The sequence below is a fragment of the Periophthalmus magnuspinnatus genome, chromosome 15 (assembly GCF_009829125.3).
Source record: "Periophthalmus magnuspinnatus isolate fPerMag1 chromosome 15, fPerMag1.2.pri, whole genome shotgun sequence".
Lineage (NCBI taxonomy): Eukaryota > Metazoa > Chordata > Actinopteri > Gobiiformes > Gobiidae > Periophthalmus > Periophthalmus magnuspinnatus.
The window spans coordinates 10,361,272-10,383,932 of NC_047140.1; the positions used below are offsets into that span (position 1 = coordinate 10,361,272).

The 22,661-nt window shown below is 43.4% G+C and overlaps 1 protein-coding gene across 3 annotated transcripts in view; it reads right to left on the minus strand.

Moving 5' to 3' along the window:
• The window catches only part of birc6 (baculoviral IAP repeat containing 6), an 88,391-nt gene that overhangs the window by 22,898 nt on the left and 42,832 nt on the right, over window positions 1-22,661 (minus strand). For all 3 annotated transcript variants that reach the window (XM_033979517.2, XM_033979511.2, XM_055227418.1), the window contains exons 51-66: window positions 22,445-22,645; window positions 21,463-21,742; window positions 20,481-20,737; window positions 19,781-19,889; window positions 17,661-17,885; window positions 15,249-16,098; window positions 14,715-14,858; window positions 14,061-14,190; window positions 13,657-13,788; window positions 12,916-13,074; window positions 12,442-12,615; window positions 10,767-10,954; window positions 10,115-10,439; window positions 9,292-9,509; window positions 7,161-7,325; window positions 6,919-7,078 (exon numbers count right to left, since the gene is read on the minus strand). In XM_033979517.2, the coding sequence (XP_033835408.1) occupies window positions 6,919-7,078; window positions 7,161-7,325; window positions 9,292-9,509; window positions 10,115-10,439; window positions 10,767-10,954; window positions 12,442-12,615; window positions 12,916-13,074; window positions 13,657-13,788; window positions 14,061-14,190; window positions 14,715-14,858; window positions 15,249-16,098; window positions 17,661-17,885; window positions 19,781-19,889; window positions 20,481-20,737; window positions 21,463-21,742; window positions 22,445-22,645 (3,717 nt within the window). The remainder of the gene's footprint in view (window positions 1-6,918; window positions 7,079-7,160; window positions 7,326-9,291; window positions 9,510-10,114; window positions 10,440-10,766; window positions 10,955-12,441; window positions 12,616-12,915; window positions 13,075-13,656; window positions 13,789-14,060; window positions 14,191-14,714; window positions 14,859-15,248; window positions 16,099-17,660; window positions 17,886-19,780; window positions 19,890-20,480; window positions 20,738-21,462; window positions 21,743-22,444; window positions 22,646-22,661) is intronic.

Below are 22,661 nucleotides of genomic sequence, written 5' to 3' on the forward strand. Positions count from 1 at the left end.
CTCAGCCCCCCCTTCCCCTCTCCTCTGTGGCTCCTCTGTGGACCGGTGGAAGTCCCAGGGATCACTCCAGTCCTATATCACGCAACATTGTTGTTACCTCCTCAATACATACCTGGAGTTGTGTTTTGTTTCAGTAACGCATGTTTGTGTAACCGTTTATTATTAGTCTGCTCTGTTCCACATTATGATGTCATGAAGTGGTAGTTTTCAAGTTAACAGCTTGTTTTACCTTTAGTTCAGTAGAGATTGGCAATTCCAGATCTGAAATTATGTAAAAGGATTCTAGTGAAGGTGTATGGAGTTTAAAAACAGAGAAGCACTTCCTGTATTACCACTTAATGACATCACAAGGTAGAACAAAGTGTTTTCTGTCAGAAGTGTTTTCTGACAGAAGAACTGAGCTGAAATATGCAGTTAAACATGTGCATGAAACAACACACAACTCCAGGTGTGTTTGTGATGAGGAAATGGCATTATAACAGATCAGAGTATAGAGTCTTATTAGCATTTAAACACATCGTGGTCTGTTACACATTGAGACGCTCAAGTCCAGATGAGATTGTTTTTGTGAATTCGAGCCAAACCATTTCTCTATCAGTCTGTGTGGGTCCATCTGACACCCCCCCCCCCCCCTCTCTCCATTTCCCTCCCCTTTCCTTTCCCCCTCCACAAAGATATCTGATACAACAATACAGTATATCCATGGCAACAACAAAAGCCCCCACTCTCCCCTTTCTCTTTCCCCTCTCCTTCGCTCTCTCTACTCTGTTCTTCCCTCTAGCTGTCTCTCTCTCCTCACCTTCTCTTGTTTATACTGTCTGTCTCCTCTTCCATCTCCCTCCTCCCACATTCCTTAATATGCTGTCTCTGTCCCCCCTCCTCCTCCTCCTCCTCTTCTCAGTCATCTCTGCATCCCTTTTCCATTTTGTTCCCTTTCATACCATCCCTCTCTCTTTTTCTACTCCCTCCTCCATCCTTTGTCTCCCCATCTATACACCTCCTTCCTCCTATCCCCCATTTTTCTCTCTCCTCTCCTCATCCCTCTCTCTTCTGTGGCCTTCCTTTTTTATTCCCCTGTTCCCCAAACATTTTCTTACTTATCTCTCTCCTTTCACTCTTTTCGCTCATTCCTCCCTCCTTTCTCTACCTCTCTCCTATCTTTCCTCTACTCTCTCCTTCCTTCTATGCCTTCCACTCCTCCTCCTCCCTCTGTTCTTTAGATCCACTTTCCCTCTTCCTCCTCCATCTCTTTTCTCTCTTCCATTTTCCTCTCATCCATCTCATCTCTCTTCCTTTTATCTGTCCTCACCTCTCTCTCCATCTCCTCGTGTCTGTCAACCCTTTTGCCTCTCTTCCTTCTTTACCTCCCTCCTCTCTTCTCCCTCTCCTTGTCCTGACCGTCTCTCTTCTCTCTCCATCTGTCCTCTCCTCGTCTCTTTGCCCCATCTCCATCTCCTTGTATCTCCTCCCTTCTTTACCTCCACTCTCCCTCTCTCCCCTCCTCCAGCCACCTCTCCATCCCCATGTCACTCCCTCATCTTCCTCTACATCCACTCTCCTTCCACCTCCATGTCTCCCTTTCTCTCTCCCTCCTCCTTTACCTCCTCTAACCCCTCCTCTTGCTCCCTCCTCCTTTACCTCTCCTCCTCTCTCCCTCCATCTCCTTGTCTTCTTCTGCGATGGTTCTTTCGCTCTGTTATGCAATGCATGGTCCTCCCACGTCTGCTCCCATCGACTACAATATTCCTCCAGCAACCAGCCTGACGACCAGCCTGCGTCTCCATCTCTCCTCTCTCTCTCTCCTCTATCCACCTCCCTCTCTCTCCATTTCTCCATCCCTCCTCCAAAAACGCAAACGGATTTGTACATTTTCGACACATTCACCTGTCTGGGATACAGGCGACAGCAGGAGCGATCTCACAGGAAAACCCTGGATCTTTTAAAGCCCTGATTTCACAGTGACTGAAGGAATGCTGTGAGGAAGAGGAGGAGGACGGAGCCAGTCTACACACACAACCAGTCTGAAATATTCAACCAGGAATTTACAAAAAACAAACAGAGGATCATCATTGGAATTCCGAACGTGGATGAGTCCGAAACCAGGAATTGTTTTTCATCGACAACAAGCAGCAGAATTGGGAGAGAAGAGAGGAGCCAAGGGAGCTATTTTAGACTTTAAAAGAGCTTTCAAATGGTGAGAAATACATTTTAGCTAAAAAAAAAAAATTTGTTTTGGCTAAATGTTTACCAGTTTTAGAGTCAGACTCATACTGGATTCCCAATGAGGGACCTGTCATTTCAAACAAGGAATTTTAAATCTTTGAAAATGAATCAGTAGATGCGACATTACCACAGTCAACATTCTGAATTTAATCGAATACAAAGCTAGCATGTAGCAAGAGCTGGTTATATTGTTATGGAAGTACTGTGGTTTACTTAAGGATAAACTGGGAAGCATTGTTAGCATAGCAATTTGATTGAATGAAAATTATATAAGGAAGTAAAATCATTATTGATACATTTTTTTTAAATAATTGGTATTTCTATAAAATTGCTAGGCTGCTGTTTGCACTGAGGTGGTAACTGATATAAACAGGAGACGTAGCATATGGAGGAGAACTTAGACTCATAACTATGTTTCAGATACAAAAACGCCAACTTCACTTTTAAGAGTGACTTTTCAGTTCATTCTGGAAATTTTGGACTTGAAGGAATCGTTTAAAGTTTGAAATAATCTCCAAATATATATTGTATTTTTGAATTTTTGAAAAGAGGAGGTGTTTTTTTTTTTTGGCAGAGGAGTGACACTGGAAACGTTTGGAAACTCAAACTTCCAGTTCAACATGGCTATAAGGCTCATTCCTGATTAAGGTTTGGAGAGATGAGCAACCTGATTTTTAAGAATTTTTCAACACTATAAATGGAAGCTGAGATTTGCAAAATAGGCGCTGGGAGGACAGCAGAGAGGCTGTGAAGAGAGACTGGAACCTGGAGGAGAATTACCAATGTCCCGGGTGAATGTGACATGTTTGGTCCAAATGGCCTGAGTCGTGTCGCGAAGTTGAAGCTCGTTTTTCAAATTAAAGGACTTAAATCCAAGAAGAGGCGATAAGGACCTGACCATGTCCTAAACACATCTGGGGTAAGAGGTTTTCTGTTTGGTTCAATTCAATAAAAGGCATGTGTAGTAGAGTAGTGCTAATGGCAGTTTGAATGAGAAGCACCACATGGCAATGTCACAAGGTGGAACAGGGTGTTGTGCTCTCTGCAGAGGGAGACCGACTAAATCTGCCTTCCAGACAACTGGAGGCGTGATATTTCCGACCTATATATACACACACGCATGCACATACACACACATCTTTATATTTAATGTATATTAAACATATATGTAGTCCAGTCTCTGTCCCTGAGTGGTCAGTTTGTATTGACCATAAACATGTCCAGGCAGCAGCGGGTCAAGTCTCTGGTGTCAGAGTAAGTGAGATTTAGAGCAGCCATTTAAAAGCACTCACCTTAGGCTTAGCGATCAGTGCAAAGCTACCCAGGGTCATGACCTCAGGGAGGGGGCTGATCAGAACAACAATAGCAGAATGCACATGTGTGGTCACACATCAAGATGAAGACTAGTTTAAAAAGGATTTAACTGTAATTGTAATATTAAAAGATACTATACTTTAACTCAGGGGAGTCCAAACTATGGCCTCGGGGCCAAATGTGGCCCTCACAACTATTTCTTTTGGCCACGAGCAGAACTTTTACTGTAAATTTACACAAATTTAAGTAATTCTACCACTACTCTACTCAATGACATCACACTGTGACACAGACCTATATTAATGTTCGAGGTCTAATTATCCCCGAGTGTAAAAGGTTTGAGACCCCTGGTACAGACCATGGAGCCGTCTCACTGTTTAAATGTGTTTTATAGTAGTATATTTTTATAGCAGTACATGTTCCTTGTACTTCCCCAGGTTGATAAGCACATGGACCATAGAGCACACAGTTCTGACCCTGTAGTTTAAATGTGTTTTATAGTCGTATATTTTTATAGTAGTATTTTTTATAGCAGTGCATATTCCTTGTACTTCCTCAGGTTAATAAACACATGGACCATGGGGCGCACAGTTCTGACCCTTCAGGACGTCACAGACTTGGAGCTGAAGGAGGAGCAGGAGGAGTCCATCTTGGCGCTGCTCGGCATCGTGGGAACTTTCCTCAACCTGTTTGTCATCGTCTTTGTCTACATTTACACAACGCTATGACGCCAGATACTACTACTACTACTACTACTACAGCTACACAACCCTATGATCTTCACTACTACTACATTTATACAACACTATGACCCCAAATACTACAACTACTACAACTACATCTTTACAACCCATGACCCATGCTATGATTACTACTACACAACACAATGACATCCAATACTACTAGTACCACTACTACACACAATGTTATGACCACAGATACTACTATAACAACTACATGACCCTTTGATCCCTGCTACTGCCTTCATCGCCTTCTCTACATCTCCATCCAACACTATGACCTTCACCACTTCTACAACTACAGACTACTGCAATACTGGAGGATTTAAAATTTAAAACAAATATATGTACACGGCGCCATGACAATGAGGGTGGAGCTAAAACAGAGGCCAATGCTTCAAGATAAGGCTTAAACCTTAAGGTTTAAGACTTTTACGACAAAAACTAAAATCTTCAAAGGCTTAACCTGGAAAATGGGTTGGAAAAATCAGATATGATGGAATCTTTTTGGAAGTGAAACAAAGAAGACGGGATTTAAACTGTAAACTAAATGTTGGACAGATGTATTTTTAAACTAACAAAACTAATGCCACCATTTTGAGTCTTAACACATTTAAAAATAGACTGATTCTACGAAAAGCTGTTTTAAAAATACTTTTGTAAAAGCCAAAAATCAGGTGATTTTGAAGAACAAACTGAAGCCATAGGATTAAACTGCAGACGTTTCCTGTTACATAATGCATTTATACAAATCAAATATTTAAAAGGTCTAGATTAAAACAGAGATTATGAAACACTAAATTTTATTTTAAATGTAGTTACATTTGAATTTGAAGGAGGTCAAAGTGCAGCTGTAAAACTGTCACTGCCATGAACCACTGTGGACTGTGGCGTTTGGACATGGGCTTTTACTTTGAAGGAGACAAAAGCTTTTACTTTGAAGGAAAAACATGCTTTTATTTTGAAAGAGAAGAAAACTTTCACTTTGAAGGAGAAGCCATGTGCTGCAGTCATGACCCAGGCAGATAACAGGGCATCCTGTGAACATTTACAGTTACGGTAATATTTAATCCTGAGTTTGTGTGAAAGTGTTTTAAAACTTTGTTTAAAGTCACACACGTGTCTGGTACTAACACAATAATAAAAACATGTTCATTATTCAGATGTAAATGATTAAAGTTTGAAAAGCTTCCAAGTGCAGATTAGCTCTTTACTTTAAACTGAGGTCAGGGTGGATTTAAGGATTATTCTCAAACTATATTCATTTTGTTTAAGTTAGACGTGTCCAAACGTTTTTCACAGAGGGCTGAATATAGAAACATGCTCAAAGCAGAGGGCCACAGACTGGTGTCAATACAACTTTGACAGAGGCACAGGACCCTGTGAAAAGACTTGAAGCATCGTTGTAGACCTGAATCTTGAGGCAAAGTGAGGCCAAATACTTATGTTTACTGTTAAAAGTACTGCCTATGCTCAAAGCCAGTAGGAGATCTGAAGGCCGAACTTTGCCCCCAGGCCACAGTTTGGACATTTGTTTTAAATAATAAATATCATATAAATAGAGATAAATAAATTAATAGTTTTTCTCTCACGGGAGTTTCTATAAATGACCTCTGACCTTATAATGCAGCTGGCTCAAAGTGGACTTTACAGAGTTTTCAGTTTGAAAAACATCGACATGAGACAAACATTATTTATCTGTTGATGTTTGATTTAATGTGAGCAGCAAATTATTGTAAAAGCTTTTATATATATAATTAAGTCTATATGTTCTGTGCAATAAACTGTTTTAAAAAACAAGTCTCCAATCCGGTTCGGTCTCTGTTTAGTCCTTTAGGTGTTTTTGTTTCATGTAGAGGGGCAATATTAACCATAAACCGGGTCAACACATCTGTAATCTGACAGCTATACAGCAAATCCCACTTGAGGATTCTCACCCGTTTCGGCTCAGGTTAAACTGAGGTGAGACAGGTGATACATAACGAGGAAATAAAACTGCACCAGTGAACTGGGTCAGATGCGCCAGAGTATTGTACTCTCAGAGCCAACGCAACACAAACATGAAACAGAACAAGTGGAATAAGCCAAACGATACTTTATAGCTGATGTCATCACACCTCCAGGGAATGCTAATGACAACTGTAGGCACTGCTCTATCTGACATTTTGTTAGACTTTATTCTGAGCTTTGTTTTAACACAATTTGACCAGAAAGGTGAGCAGATTTGTGCTGTTAAACAAATCCCTCTCAAATAACATCACAGTCACAAGCTAGTTAGCATTAGCAGTATTTCATTTAGTCACTCTCACCTTCCTGTTGAAAATCAAACTCATAAAGAGGACTGTGAATGGCTCCTGAAAATGTGCTGTTGAGTATCTTTTTGGTAGTTAATTGGTAATGTGTACATTGTGTCACCATGGTAACTGCTAAGCATTCCGCCGTAAGCATGTATTGTAGAACACCCCAGTGTGATGTTACTGCACAGTATCAATAAGTGAAATTGTTTTTTAGTCTGACTGCAGCTTCTGACTGCTGACCTTTGTTCACCTGCAGTCATCAAAATATACACAAATGAGGCCTATGGCCTTTCTTTATATCGGTTTGTTTGTGTCATTGTCATGTTTATTGTGTTGTAGTTTACCTGAGTCGTTACGCAGGTAGGAAGACATGGCCGGGATGAGGCATGACTGAGACAGTAACTCCTGTAGGACACTAGGGAGCGCTGCAGTGTTGGATCTGCTCTCAGAGTCAGAGCTGTGAGCACCGCTGGAGCCTGACGGGTTGATGTAACTTGCTAAAACCTGAAAAGTATAACAGGGAAAGGGTTAAAGATGTAATAATACTAACTTAGTATCAAGTCCTGGCCCAGTCCTGGTCCAGTACCTGCAGCAGACAGGTGACGTGCTGCTCCTCTAGTCTCTGCTTGGTTAGGGCCTGCTCCACGTCCCAGCCGCTGGCCGTGGATCCGGTCCCAAAGCCCGTGCCTTTGGCCCAGTACAGCTGTTGCTCCTCTGATGTCCCTCCTCCTGGACAACTGGACATCTGAGGCTAAAGAAGAGAGGTGAGAGGGGTCAGAAATATAAACATCTGAGGTTAAAGGGGGATCAGAAGGCAAAATATGGACATCTGACAGTAAAGAGGGATCAGAAATATAAACTTCTGAGCCTAAAAAGAGGACAGAAGGGTCAGAAATATGAATACCTGAGGCTACAGAGGGGTGAGAGGGGTCAGAAATGTAAACATCTGAGGTTAAAGGGGGATCAGAAGGCAAAATATGGACATCTGACAGTAAAGAGGGATCAGAAATATAAACTTCTGAGCCTAAAAAGAGGACAGAAGGGTCAGAAATATGAAAATCTGCAGCTAAAGCGGAGCAGAAGGTCAGAAATATGAACACCTCATCTCACCTGTATTTCATATTTAAGCTTTTTGAACAGTAAATGACAACACAATAAAAACACAAAAATACTAGAACTAAACTACAAACTACAAACGAGGAGGTTGGCAACTCAATTCCTGATCCACCCACTCTGCCCAAGTATCATTAGGCAAGACATTAAATGGAGCTACGCACTATTCCTGGGTTTCAGGTTTCCAACATTTTTAGGACTTTCATCATTCAAATTATAAAGGATCGTCTCTTTAATATTGTTAATTAATATGGCAATGGGCGTAATTTTTCATCCGTCTAAAACCCATGGATTGTTGAGAGAGCGTCCTTTGAAGTGCCTCACATTAATGTAGTTTATGTCAGTTGACAAAACAGTGTAGTCAAAGTGTGTACATAAACATTAAAGTAAACTTCTCCATGATGAGGTCTTCAGTAAAACGATGAGACAATTGTTATTATCACAGACAGAAGTACATTCTGAGTCTGTTTTGAATTTTCTGCGTCTCTGCGTCTCAGATTCACTTGTGTCACTGCTCTCTGGGCTGAGCTCCAGAAACAGGTGGATTTATAGAGTCTGAAGGACGAATGAGCATCAGATCTGGCAATGCTCAAACTGACATAAATATAACTCGCAGACAGAGGGCGCTCTACGGTAGACCTGGTTTAGGCGACATTTAGCATCTGATCTCTCTTCTATTTCCATTTTGAGTCAATAGCCTGTTCAAAAAGGGCACACAGAGGACAATTCCCAAAAAATATTGGTATCGAGCATCGATGTTGGCCGATACAGATACCGAAGAATCAGTATCGATATCGGCCGATCTGGTGTCACTCTGGTTCACTCACTTCTCTTGTTAGTCCACTCCTGAGTGACAGGGGGGTTTAATCAATCAGTGTGAAGTGTGGACTCAAAAGAGATGGTATTAGTTATCTCTTGTCTGCACTTACCTGTCAAAGCCTAATCTTATCTCTTTTGTTAAGTAGGGCCAGGCCTGGTCAGGACTGGGATGGGAGAGTGCTGAGAATACCAGGTGCCACAGCACAGCAGTGGCTCTTGCACAGACCGTTGTTATGTCCTTTGGCAAGATACTTCAGCCAAATTGCCTAGTATGAGTGTGAAGTGAGATGTGTGTGAGTGTTGGTGGTGGGAGGGGATGATGGTGCAGATTGGCAGCGTCACTTCTGTCAGTCTGTCCTAATGCAGCTGTGGCTATTCAAGGCATGCAGCTTCCTGTTGTATGGTGCCATTTTAAGGACTAAAATTACAAACTCAACTTTGATACTAAGGAATAGACTTGATGCTCAATCCTGATACCATGATGATAATAAAAACTCTCTTTAGACAATATATTTTGATTTTCTGCATTACTTTCTTTTATATTCCCATGTTGCCTTATATCTGTGTAATCCAGGTAGGTTCGATAGTGGTCCATGGGCGTATACTCGTCTATGTGTCTAATACTTGTTCTGATACAACTCAACATCATTCTAAAGCTATTCAAGAAAAGGTAAATTTCTATCTTGTGATTTTTTTTTTTAGAATCAAAACCTGCGAAAAATTAGTATCTAGTTTCGATACTTTTTTAGTATGGATTAGTATCTGATTATTTTGGACCACCGTACCTCAGAGACGCTGGAGGGGGCGTTGGGGTTGCGGGGTGCGTGGTGGCTCAGAGCAGACAGACACGCCAGGATAAGGTGAATCGCTCCGATCTCCAGAGCCATCCTCCTCAGAAGAACGCCATCATCTGTGGTCAGAGGGGTGGAGCTAAACAGAGCCCGGAGCACGTGGAACGGTAGAGTGGGGAGGACGTTTGCCGAAGGGGACTGGAGGATGTGACCTGAGAGAGAGAGAGGAGGGAAAGAGAAGAAAAGAGAGAGGGGGAGAGGACGAGAAAGGGAAAGAGAGAGAAACCAAAGAGAGGAGAGGGGACAAAAGAGGAGAGGAAGTAAAGAAACAAGAGAGAGCAGGACAGAGAGAAGAAGAGGAAAGAGAGAGAGGGAGAGGAAGAAGGAGGGAAGAGGAGAGAGGAAAGAGAGAAAAGGCAGAGAGGGAGAGAGAGAATGGAGAGAAGTGGACAGAGATGAGAGAAAAGAGGAGGCAGAGAGAGATGGGGGAAGAAGAAGAGTGTGAAAAGTAAGTTTAGTCAGACTATTCATATAAACTGTTGGACCTTGTGAGATTTTAGCAGGAAAACAGTACCAGACAAAGCTTTATGGGAAAATTGGTCTAAGAAAAATTATGCACCGATTATAAAAATGTTTCATGTATTGAATCTTTTTACAGGAAAATACAGGCCATTGTGACAGTCCCAAAACATTGACAACATGACCTTTGACCCCCTCAGGTGCACAAAACTGTATACTTATATTTGCATGTTGTTTCAATCAAATGCTTCAGTGTTCATGTGTTGTCATTCAGATGGTACAGTCCTTAGTTACTTACTGCCTTCTCCGTCGTCTGTGACCCCCAGCACCAATCGTAGCAGACACTGGGCATGCTTCCTCTCTTTGAGCAGGACCTCGGCGTACCCAGGCAGCCTCAAGAACAGTCCAAAGGCGGCAAGGGAGTGGGCGGGGATAGGAGACATGGGCTGTACGGCGGAGGAGGAGGAGGGAGGCTGCTGTTTGGAGATGGGAGGCGGCTCAGAGGAGATGGACTCTGGAGCCTCGTACACCAGCTCTCCTGACTGTTCTATGGTCACCCACTCAAACTGATCTGTGTCTTTGGGTTTCTCCTGAGAGGACGAGGACACGACTGGAGTGCTCACCTGCACAAAACATGAGAACAAGTTAATAATTCACTAGTCAAAACTATTCAGATGAATCGTGAAGCCATGGACTGTGTATATAAATAGACATATCTAGTCTGCTAGGCGGCGCATTCCAAACAGTAAATAAGCATGGGCATGACTCGGCTCCATCCACTCCAATTAACTTAATTAATTACAATTATTTAGGTTTGACAGGGGGCGTGCGTGCGTACATATGTATGTATGTAAAAACTAAAACCCAGATTTAAAAAAGTCTTGTGCAAAATAATCAGTTCTGCAAACCCAATAACATGATGTATGACTGGACACTGTTTGGCCTCAGACCTGTTGGATGACGTCAGGATAGAGCATGGGCAGTCTCTCTGCGATCAGAGCCAGGCCTCCCATCCCAGCAAACACCTGGAGAGGAGACTGGACGGGCCCCGTGTCCAGAAGGGAATCATCACTTGAGTCCAGGTCATCACACAGGGACATGGGTTCCTCCTCCGGGCAGGGCGACAGTACCTCCTCCACTAAAACAAAACAACATGATCAGGGCACAGAATATACCACAACACTATCACACAGAGACACTTCACCTTAGCTAAATGATACTTTGATGATGATTGTAAGAGTCATCGCAAACATACCTGGAGTTGTGTTTTGTTTTGTTTTTTTGAGGAGGCAACAGCATTATAACATGACTTAAAGCCCACGGTGTTGTGTAATGCAGGTCCTTTAATACGGTGGCTCTATTACATTAAGGGATTATTTACACAGTGAAATTATGATTCAGACAGAGACACAGAGACAGGTTGCCCTCGTCTTCTGAGCATCCACAGACTCAAATATAAAAACAGCAGACGCCCCATAAACCTATTAAGAGAGAGCTATTTTTAAATATGAGGAAGAGGAGAGAGGAGGATGAGAGGGAGAGAGAAGAAAGAAGAGGAAGAAGGAGAGAAGGATGAGGGGAAAAGAGGGAAGACAGAGGAAGAGAGATATGAGAGGAGGAGAAAAGAGGAGGATGAGAGGATGAGAGAGAAGAGGGGGAGGATGACAGGAAGAAAAAGAAGAGAGGAGGAGAGAGGAGGAAGGAGAGAGAAGAAGAGAGAAGAGATAGGTGGTGGGAGAAAGGAGAGAAGAGAGGAAGAGAGGGGAGACAGGTAGAGAGGAGGAAAGAGGGGAGGAGAGGGGAGAGGACGAGGAGACGGGGAGAGAGGAGCAGAGAGAAGATGGAGGAAAAATTAGGAAGAGGAGGAAGAAGAGAGATTAGAAGGAGAGATGAGAAAGAGTAGAGGAGAGGAGAGGAAAAGAGGGATAAAGAGAAGTAGAGAAGAGAGAGTGAGGGGGGTGAGAAAGAGGGAGAGAGAGGAGAGAGTGAGACAGGAGAGGAGAGAAGCTGAGGAGAAGAGAGAAGAGGGGGGATAGAAGAGAAAGGAGAAGAGAGGGAGGAGGAGAGGCAAGAGGAGTATAGAAAAAAGAGAGAGGACACAACAGGACGCAGCTCAGAGAATGACTCAAAAAGCTTTTAAAAGGATAGACAGGTGCAGTTAACATTAAACACATGAGGAGGATTTAAAAGTAAAAAGTTTGTCTGACTCAAAGATAAAAACAAATAAAGAGAGTGATCTGTCCATCCATCCATTTAAGAAACTACACTTTATACTGTGTGTCTGTGTCCTCTGCATCAACTCATCCCTCAAGGCCTAGTATTACACAATCTGACTCTTATGAGCTCTAAGCCATGTTATAATGTCATTACCTCCTCAAAAACATACCTGGAGTTGTGTTTTGTTTCATTCACACATGTTTGAGTAACCCTTTATTATTAAGTCTATTTACAACTCCAAAACACAAAATGCTCTGTTCCACATTGTGATGTCATGAAGTGGTAGTTTTAAGTTAACAGTATCTCCTTTAAGTGTCTCCGAGTTAAACCTGCATTTGACGCATCCCTCAGAGTCTCTGGTTTAAACGTGTCAGGTGCAGTGGACCAGATTAGGTGGTAGTCCTTTACCTTTTTCTGTGCGAAGCCTCTTGAAGGAGTCGGTCTTTGAGAGTCCCGGGTCGCAGATGACCTTTGATCCCAGTTTGACAGTCAGGTTGATGGACTGGTAGCCCTGAGGTAACTTTCTGTCGTAAAGGAGCGTGAGGAGCTGAGCTAGGGTCATCTCCGGGGGCAATGGCTGACCTGCGAACAGAAAGCAGAAACAAGAGTTACAAATTTAACTACAAACTAAGTGTTTTAAGCATCGCCCTCTGGTGGTCAAAAGGATGAAATAGAACACATGTCATTAAGACTAAAACAAATGAGGCTGGAGGCTGTATCCATGTTTACTGCACCCACACGACTGGCTGTGAATAGAGCCAGGAACCATCTGCATTTACACTCATTACCATACATGTATATTAATTACCATGTACTCATATTAATTGGGCAGCACTGGTTGTTGAAAGGTGGTGGTAGCAGTCATAGTAGTAGTAGTAGTACCTGGTATGAGCTTGTGGTACAGGTGGAACACTGGCACACTGATAGTCTTGTTGGGGTCAGATCCAGAGCCAGAGCTGAGTTTGTCGCTTAGGACTCGTCCACGTCGTGAGGGCGGTCTGGGGGGAGTGGAGAGGGCACGTTTGGACTGAGACTTTAGACCTGGAGAGAGGGAGATGTACAAGAGACAAGTTTAAACATGGAATAAAAAAAAACATTCAATATAAAACTGAACGAGGACTGAACGAAGACTGAACGAGGACTGAACGAGGACTTAAGCAGGAATAAACCAGTAATAACTCAGGGACAACCAGCATCTAACCAATATTTAAACCAGGTCTAAAGCAGTACAAAACCAGTTCCGAGCAAGAACTAACCCAGGACTAAACTAGGTCTGAACCAGAACTAGACCCTGTTGACCAAATCAGTTCTAAACAGGGACTAAAACCATGTGTATTTCAGGAAACGAGGTCTAACCCGGGTCAAAAGATGTCTAAAGCAGGACTAAACCAACAACAAATCCAGAAGGGACTAAACAAGACACTACAGGGGTACTAAACCAGGTCTGATCTAGGACTAGCCCAGGATTAAACAGACTGTCCCAGGTCTAATCAGGTCAAAACCAAGGTCCAAACCAAGGTCCAAATCCGGGTCTAAACTAGGTCTGATCTCAAGCTAACCCAGGTCCAGGTCTAAACTCAGGTCTAAACCCCAGGTTTAAATGAAGTCTAAACTCAGTCCCACCTGAGGCGACCACGACACTGTAGTTGTCCTGGAAACCGTTGTCGGCTTTCATCTTCTCCTTCTCCTCGTGGTTCTTCTTCTCTTTGTCCTCTTTCTGCTCGTTGATCAGTTTAGCCGTGATGCTCGGAGTGTCTGCACAGAGGAGTTATATTTACTACACGTAAATTGTACTTAGATCTATTGACAGTACTGAACCCTGTGAATTCTTGGATAAACTCGTCCAATAGAGAGGAATTAGATCCAATTACTGAATGTTTATAAATTTTGTATTTTCACACCTTTCTTGACAGTAAATTCAGTAATGACTCTTTTTCCCCACAAGGCAGATGGGCAGGTGCAGAGGAGGGGTGTGGTGGTAGTGTGTTTGGTTTGGTTGTGTTAGGTGGAGGTGTTTGGTCCCTTACCTGAGACCCGGTCCAGGACTTCGGCCAGCGTGGTGGAGATGGGCAGGTGTAGGGTCCTGTACTTGTGTCCTGCTCCGTACATGGGGTGTTGGATCATGTGACTCGTAGCGTTGATGCGTCCTTTATACAGCTGTAAAAGTCAAATTAAAATACTTTAAATCAAAGTAAAAATGCGCTCACATCAATATGCTCTTTGAAAACGAAATGTCTTTGTCTGTCAGATGCCCTCCCTCGTGCGTGCCCTCCCTCGTGCGTGCCCTCCCTCCTGCGTGCCCTCCCTCCTGCGTCAGATGCCCTCCCTCCCGCGTCAGATGCCCTCCCTCCCGCGTCAGATGCCCTCCCTCCCGCGTCAGATGCCCTCCCTCCCGCGTCAGATGCCCTCCCTCCCGCGTCAGATGCCCTCCCTCCCGCGTCAGATGCCCTCCCTCCCGCGTCAGATGCCCTCCCTCCCGCGTCAGATGCCCTCCCTCCCGCGTCAGATGCCCTCCCTCCCGCGTCAGATGCCCTCCCTCTGTGTTCATGGAGTCTTGTTCTATGTAAAGCTGCTAAACCTCTAGTTTAAACCTCTATAAAAATGTTCTGAAATACATGGAATTCTTAAATTAGTTTAAGGTTTAAAGTTACTCTCAGATGTTCTGTATAAACCGATCGTACCGGACATGGAGACTGGAGGAACACTGTGACTTTCTCGTCCTCCAGCATGAGCTGCAGAAAGAGCCTCCTGATGAAACCCGAGATGTTCCCAGAGACTGGAACACTGCCCCTCTGTGGAGCCGACTGGAACAGCTCACACAAGACCTGCACCAGGGAGAGTGTGTCAGAGGGGGCCGAGAAAACAGGGTAAAATATAACAATTTATAGAATTAAAATTTAAATTATTTAGATGAGTTCTTTTCACAATATGCAGAAAGTAGTCATGTTAAAATACAATATAAAGTTTTATGTGTGATGACTGGCATGTTGAGTTCCAGTCTGATTAAGTTTTGAATACATTTTGAAATGAGAACATGATCTTTGACTGCTGAACAAATGTGGCATTACTGCACTTGACAGTTAAGTAAATTAAGTTTGTCATTTCAGAGGTCCAACTAGTTTTCATTTCACAGTAACTGTCTTTTTCTAATTTCTTTCTACCTTTAAAATATTATCTAAAATATTTAAGGCACTCAGTTAGGATAGGTCTGTTACCTGAGCCATGAGGCGCTGGTTGTTGGGGTGACAGGAGATACACTGCAGGAAGAAGGCGACTGTGGCATTCTCCAGAGCCGTCCTCTGCTGCGTCGTGAGGCCGCCATTTTGGGCTGAAGATGCCAAAGAAAACCTGGATCCCGGGTTTGGTGTGTGTGATTGTTGCGATGGAGGAGTCGTGGAAGAGGAGGAGGTGGAAGCTAGCGACTGACAGCTAGCATTGGAATGACAAAGCAAAAACAGCAGAGCGGTCCATAGCGGGTTCACTTCTGGCCCTCCTAACCAGTCTTTCATGGCGTGGCTGTTTCCTACTTCAGTTAAAAACCTCAACACGGGCGCTGCAAGCTCCGCCGCCAACACTGACTTACTCTGCGATGACGTGGAAGCAGAATTTGAGGAGTTAAAGTGGTGGTAGTGATGTCTTCGCTCCATTTGAGACGCAGGAATCGGCAGGTCATTACTAGCTAGCAGGCTAACGCAGAACTGAGTCAGGCTGCGCACCAGAAGCGCAGGTAGGCCGGAGTCTAACAGCTGATCGATGGCGCCCGGAGATTGCGAGGCGGCGGCTAGCGTGCAGAGCTGCGACTCGTTGAGGTCCAGAGGCGGGCGGAAGTATTTGGAGGAGTCTTCAGTGAGTTCGATCTGCTGTTTCTTGCCGTCATCAGTCATGGCCATGCGGCGGTGAGGGGCCTGGGAGTGGCTGGTGGAGGGTGTGGGTACGATTCCCATCCAGGACATGAGCAGAGAGAAGTAGCTGGGGTGGATGTGACACATGGAGCAGAGCAGGCTGTCCACAGCCTTCTTCAAGACAATGTTACAGGGCAGAGACATGGACCAGCTGTACAGCAGTCTAAAGAGGGGAAAGAGAGCAATAAAAAAAATTAACGACAAGAATGAGAACTGCTACACTACCTACTGTTAATCCATCACAAACGAGTCTGTGTAATCCCTCAGTCGTCCACGTAGGAGCAAATAAAAAGTTTTAGAATCACTTAACCTTCAAACCTTTGTCAAGTTGACTGAATAAAATTTTCTTTTGCTACATTACTATATATATATAAATGGACTATTGGCTAATCTGCTAGCCGCCGCGTGTGCTTCCGGTTCCATCAGCTTGCTTCAATTTACTTTCTACTAAAAAATTGTAAGCCCTCTCTCTGTAACTGCCGCTGTCAGGCTCATCATTTTGGTCTTAGTATGTTCGTATTAACCCGCTCTACATGATCCTGTTTTTTTATTTCACTTTTGTGTCCGTAAATCAAGATATGCACATTAGTAACAGATAACTCAAGTGGCTTCTTTCCCTGAGGTGCCCCCACTAGTTAGCAACGCTGTCAATCAAACATGTTGCTAAGCGCCCGTGCTAAACCAGCAGTGCGAGCGGGAAGGGGCATCACCTTCAACAGCCTCAATACATTTTTAACTTTCAGATCCTACTTATCCAAGAGTTTGAGAATGACCCCTGCTCTTAACCCTTTAAGGACTGAGCACACTATGGACCAGCATAGCTCACCTAGACTTTTATTCTTTTTTTAGCCATAAAAATCATGTTAAAGGAAGTATCAGAATTTACTGCATTTTTTCACACAACGACCTCTATTTTACATATCCATCCGTATTTTTTCTTTTGCGTATCGAATAAATGACTGGGAAAATCCCCGGAGCACCTGCACTCTCATTCATCATCTTCGAGGGACAACAGAGGCAGATTACCATAATGACGGTAAAATGTTTAAATAGCCCCACGCCGTTTGAATTTACATGAGAGCACGACTGGTTGCGGAGTTACGCTACTGGAAAGTCTGCAACCGCGCTCCATCGGCAATGATAGCATCCGATGCTATAGGGTTAAAGGTGCAGTACAAGGATGTCAGTATTTAAATCAAGGAGGATGTCAGTATTTAAATCAAACTCATCTGTGGTACTCACAAACTTTGGCTCGCCCCTTGGCTCTCCCCTTGGCTTCACACGCATTTATTTTTGGGCACATGTACAGCTTAAGAACAGCTTTTGTTCAGACTGTGAAGTGAAAAGGGTGGACCGCCCAAGTGCAGCCAATCAGACCTCTGCTTTTGGTGCTTACTTCCGGTTTGACAAGAAATAACATGTTTTATCTACAGACGGTGGAGAGCAGTCTAAGTTTGTAACAAACGGCTGTAGGGTTTCCCTGCATTAACAGTTCACTCCAAAATTTCCCATCATCCGAATACTTCAAAGTCTTCAAAATGGAGTCACCACATTCCCCAAAATGAGGCTTTCAAAACTGCCGTCACTACTCCTAGTAAGCAGTATGACGATCACTATGAAGTCAACAAAACAGCTTCTAAATGCTTAAACTTACCAATTCCACAAATACAGTTACCAAAGCTCCTCTCATCTAATTTTTCATTGAGATTAATTTAGAGTACGTACTCAAAGAGCTCCCTGTTGAGCAGCACCGGCAGGTCGTAGTCCACCGGTAGCTCATAGCTGTGCCACAAAATGGCCGCCACACAGTGCAGGTGAGAGGGGGAGGGCATCAGGAGGCCGTATTCCAGAGAAGAGGCTGAGCCCGAGGAGCTGAAGCCCAGAGAAGAGCTGAGTCTGTGGGCCGCCACGAGAGAGGAGTCATGGACCCACTGGAGCAGGGCCTGGATCCTGGAGAGCAGAAAGAGAGAAGGCTTTAGTTACAGTGTGTGCGTCTGAAGCATTTTGAGTGAGTTTAATGAGACAGCATTAAGGACTGTTGGTAATTGGGTAAATCTAACTTTTTACTTACTTATATGCATCAAGCTCTGAACAAAACTTGCACCTTGTGATGTCATTAGGTGGCAATTCATAAAGTGCTCCTCCATGCTTTTAAATTCAATCCTCTTGTTTTATCATTAAGGCTATGAAATTACAAAAATGTTCTAATCCAAAATACATTTATTCCCTTCAGTTTATGATGTGTGCAGCATTCTGCTGCACAAAACCTTGCTTAAAGGCTAAACTTTCTCTTTGTCTACAGTGGCAGTTAAAACAAAAGTGACTCAATATATTACAAAGAAATGTTTTAATATGGATTATGATTTTTGCCAATCAAACTCAAATTCATAAAGCAGCTATTGTTTTTAGACTCAACACTATGGTACTAAACTTTATAACTAATTCCATGCTAATGAATAGATGCGATACTTGATACCGATCTTGATACCACAATGACAATAAAAACACTCTTTAGACAATAACTGTGATTTTCCACATTAACTGGTAGTACTTTCTGTTATATTCCCATGTGGCCTTATATCTGTGTAATCCTCAGTGTCCAGTAGGTTCCATAGTGGTCCACGGGCGTATACTAGTCTATGTGTGTTGTACTTGTTCTGATACAGCTCAAGATCATTCTAAAGATATTCAGGAAAGGTTCATTTCTGTCCTGTCAATGAGACTTTTTAGTATCGATACCTGCCAAAAATGAGGATCTAGTTTTGATAATAGTTTTAACGTTGATTAGTATCAGATTTTCAATACTTTTGACAATCTCAGTTTTGTGTGTTAAAATAAAGGTTAAATTAATTGATTAGAAAACAGCTCCATGCCTGTATTATTGTTATTAGTGAATGCGTCCTGAGAGGAGACAGGACACTTTTACAGTGTATTTACGAGTCTACAGATCCTCCTTCAGCTCTGAGTCTACGTTCAAGGACACTGGGATTTCAGGACGTTTCAAATGAGACATTTAGGGACAATGTTTCTCTTGTTGCTTTTTAATTTAATAAGAGTTTGGTGCAGACGGCTCAGGACACAGGGCACTGGGTGGGTTTAAACGAGGACAGAAGAAAGGATTTTTTTCATTTTATGTTTTACTAATCGTTGTTTCCTCAATATCTAGATTTTTTGTTGATTAAAAGAGCTTGTCTCATCTATTTTACTCACATTTTCTGTACTGTGCCCCCTACATTTAAGAGTCAGACACATCAATCACAAGTACTACTTCTACACAAGGACCAACCCAGGGCAGTTTTACTTTTCTAGTCTGGCTGTCGTTCATTTTCTCAGTGGACTTTGGGGATCATCTTCAATAAACAACTAGCAATACACATTTACTGCAATTAAAACATAAATAAAAAGTATAAATATCTAGTTTAATACTTTAAACTAATAGTACTTTGCTTCAGAAACAGCTTCAGTGCCTTCAAGACACCAGTTTCTAAACACAATAGCTGTGCAGTGATGACTAAGAATCGAAATGATGACGGCGTATGGACTTTGTAAACACAGAGGAGTCTGGATGGCCACCTGATGATGTCACAAGGTGGAATCAAGCATTAAGGGCGCAGAGGGAGACTGACTAAAAATACAGCTTTATCGAAACATGTTGTGAAACAAAACAACTTCAGTTTTTGAGGTAATGTTATAACATGGTTTAAAAAGTGCAGAATACGGAGTTTAAATATTCAGTTGTGAGGAAGAAGATGATGAGGAAGAGGAGTAGTACCTGTTGTTGGTTTGTGTTGTGAAGAGGAGGAAGAAGAGGTGGTGGTGGTAGAAGGAGTAGGAGGGGTACCTACCTGTCTTTGGTGCCAGAGTCCTGCGTGGTCCCGAGCTGGTACAAAATGTCGATGGTGGAGTCTGAGGACAAACCGTTGAGTCGGCCGAAGAGCAGAGGACTGTTCAGATCTGAACAAAACAAACAGGAAATAAACCCAAAAACACCATTTACCTCCAGACTGCACTTTGAGGAGTAACAGGAGTAATACAACTGTCTCTGGAGTATGTTTTTTTTCTGTCTGGAGATGTTTTATTCAAAAGATTTAGTCAATTAATTCTTCTCTGATCTATGTTACAATGTTGTTTCCTCATCATAACCTCGAGTTGCATTTGTTTCATTCACACAACCCCCTGTTTATGTTTAACACAAACCCAGCATATTTAGGCTGAGTTCTTCTCTCAAACAGAAAACACTCTGTTCCGCCTTGTGATGTGATGTGGTAATATAACATGTGCTCCACCGTGTTTTTTAACTCCATACATATTCACTAGAGTCATATGGGTGATTTGAGCCCTGAAATTGCCAATCTCTACAGAACTAATAGTAAAACGAGCTATTAGCGTGAAAAATACCACTTCATGACATCACAAAGTGGAACAGAGCATTTTGAGCTTTGGAGACTAGACAGACTAATAATAAAGGGTTAGTCAAACAAATGTGAATGAAACACGTGGTTTTATGACCATGTATGTTCCACAGTGTGGCTTTATGTGACATACTTGCAGGGTCAGTCCCAGAGGCAGCGCAGTTCCTCAGCAGGATGTCGATGAGTTTGAGCCCAACCCTGGTGGACTGGAGCCCGATTTTCACCAGCACAGCCTCGATGTTGGGAGAGTGCATTCCACAGTACGGAGACATGAGCAGAGCCGCACACGTCTGCAGAAGGTTTGCTGTGGGTGCCGCTGCGGACGCCATCATGGGCTCCAGGTCACCCACATGGGTCAGGCAGTGGTGCAGCAGACGCAGCCAACCAATACTGGAGAGGGGTGAAAGAGAGAGGGGGGAGGAAAAGAGAGAGAGAAGGGGGGGAGACAGAGAGAGGGAGGAGAAAGAGAGAAGAGGGGTGGAGAGGGAGAGAGAGGAGAAACAGAGCGAGGAGGAGAGAGAGAGAGAGAATGAAGGGGAGGAGGAGAAAGAGGAGAGGAGGAAGGGGAAAGGGAGGAAGAGAAAGAACAGGAGAGAGGAGAAAAAGAGAGGGGAGAGGAAGAAGAGAGCAGGAGAGGTGAGAGAGAGAGAAGAGGAGGGGGTTGAGAGAGGAGAGGGAAAGAGAGAAGTGGGGGTGAGAGAGGGGGAATGAGTGAGAGGGGGTAAATGAAGATTTAGCACATCTGACAGCTCATGTAGCCCATAATAATTAACGTAACCTACTCTGTGATGTTACCTAAGCTCAATACAACAGAACAAAAGTCCAACAAAAACTTCACATTTATTTTATTTAAACTAATTCTGACACATGCGACCAGTGAAAAGTTTGGACTCATTCTAACTACTAATGTTTTTTTAATATATTTTCTATTAAAAACCTCAGAATATCCACCCTTTGCTTTGTCAAATATTTCGTTATTTAACTTTTTTTTCTTTGTTACATAACTCCATATATCTTGCTTAGTATATTTGATGTCTTCTGTTTAAATATAAAATTATGTATAGTATAGTAATGTAGAAAGTAGTGATCACTGTGTCCTTGGTGTGTGTGCAGACCTGGTTTTGGAGACCTGGTCCTCAGAGGGGAGAAAGGGGTTGTTGACAGTGGCAGAGGAGGTGTTTCCAAACGCCGTGAGCCCCAGGAGTTTGATCTGAGACAGGCCTAAGGTGCTGGCGTCTCTGGGTCTGTGGAGCCGCAAACACACGGCAGATGCAACCTCGGCTTTGACCAGCTGGATCTTTATGTAGGTGAGTCCAGAGGTGATGACTGGAGTGGACAGAGGAAGCATGTTCAGGCCATCAGCACTGATCTCCACAGAGACGGACGAGGGGCATGCTATGGGAAGAGAGACAAGAGTGATTACATTCATATTTTTTAACTTGCGCTGGTTTGTTTTGAGGTGTCCATAGCCTGTATATAGAAGGGGACCAAGTGAGTGTGATGTCACCCATAGTGTTCGGCTCCAGTCAAATTAAGCTCACTGAGGTTAGCAGTTATAGGGGCCATTTTGGAGCCGAGTTCCATATTTGGAGTTCTGATCACGAGCAACCAAAGCAACCAATCACAGCAACCAAAGAGCCAATCCAGGTGAGGCTATTGTCTGCACCACTGGCTTAGCAGGAAGTGAGCACTTGGCAACACTGCCAATCAAATCTGCTGCTAACACTAGAGGGAGCGACCTCGGGGAAAGAAGGCACCTGATTTGTCTGTTATTAATGTTCATATCTTGAGGTATGGACACAGTAGCTAGATAAAAACACCAGGATCATGTAAAGCGGGTTAATAAAAACATTTTAAATTCAAAATGACGAGTCTGACAGCAGCAGTTACAGAGCGAGGGGTGATGGAGCCGGAAGCTCACCCATGCTCACTTCCTATTTGGAAAGTGGCAGCTAACAGGTTAGCTATGTCCACTTATATATACAGTTTATGGTGCAGAGCAGGAAACAAAACAACAAAACATTATTAATAATTAGGGTTTCGTCCTGGTTCAGTCCTGCTTTAGTCTCAGTTTTAGTCTAGCCCTGTCGTACTCACTTGCGAGAGATGCTAGGTGTGGTTGAATATGGATCTCCTTCAGTAGCACGGCAGCGGGCAGGTGGATAGTCAGGTCACACCAGGCCTCTTCAGGGAGGAAAATGTAGGACCAGGCCGCAGATCGAGCTCTGCGATGGGGAGGAGTGGCCTGGAGCAGCACCTCAGCCGGCTGAGCGGTGGGACTGCTCGAGGTGATGGTGCCTGAGTAAGACATGGT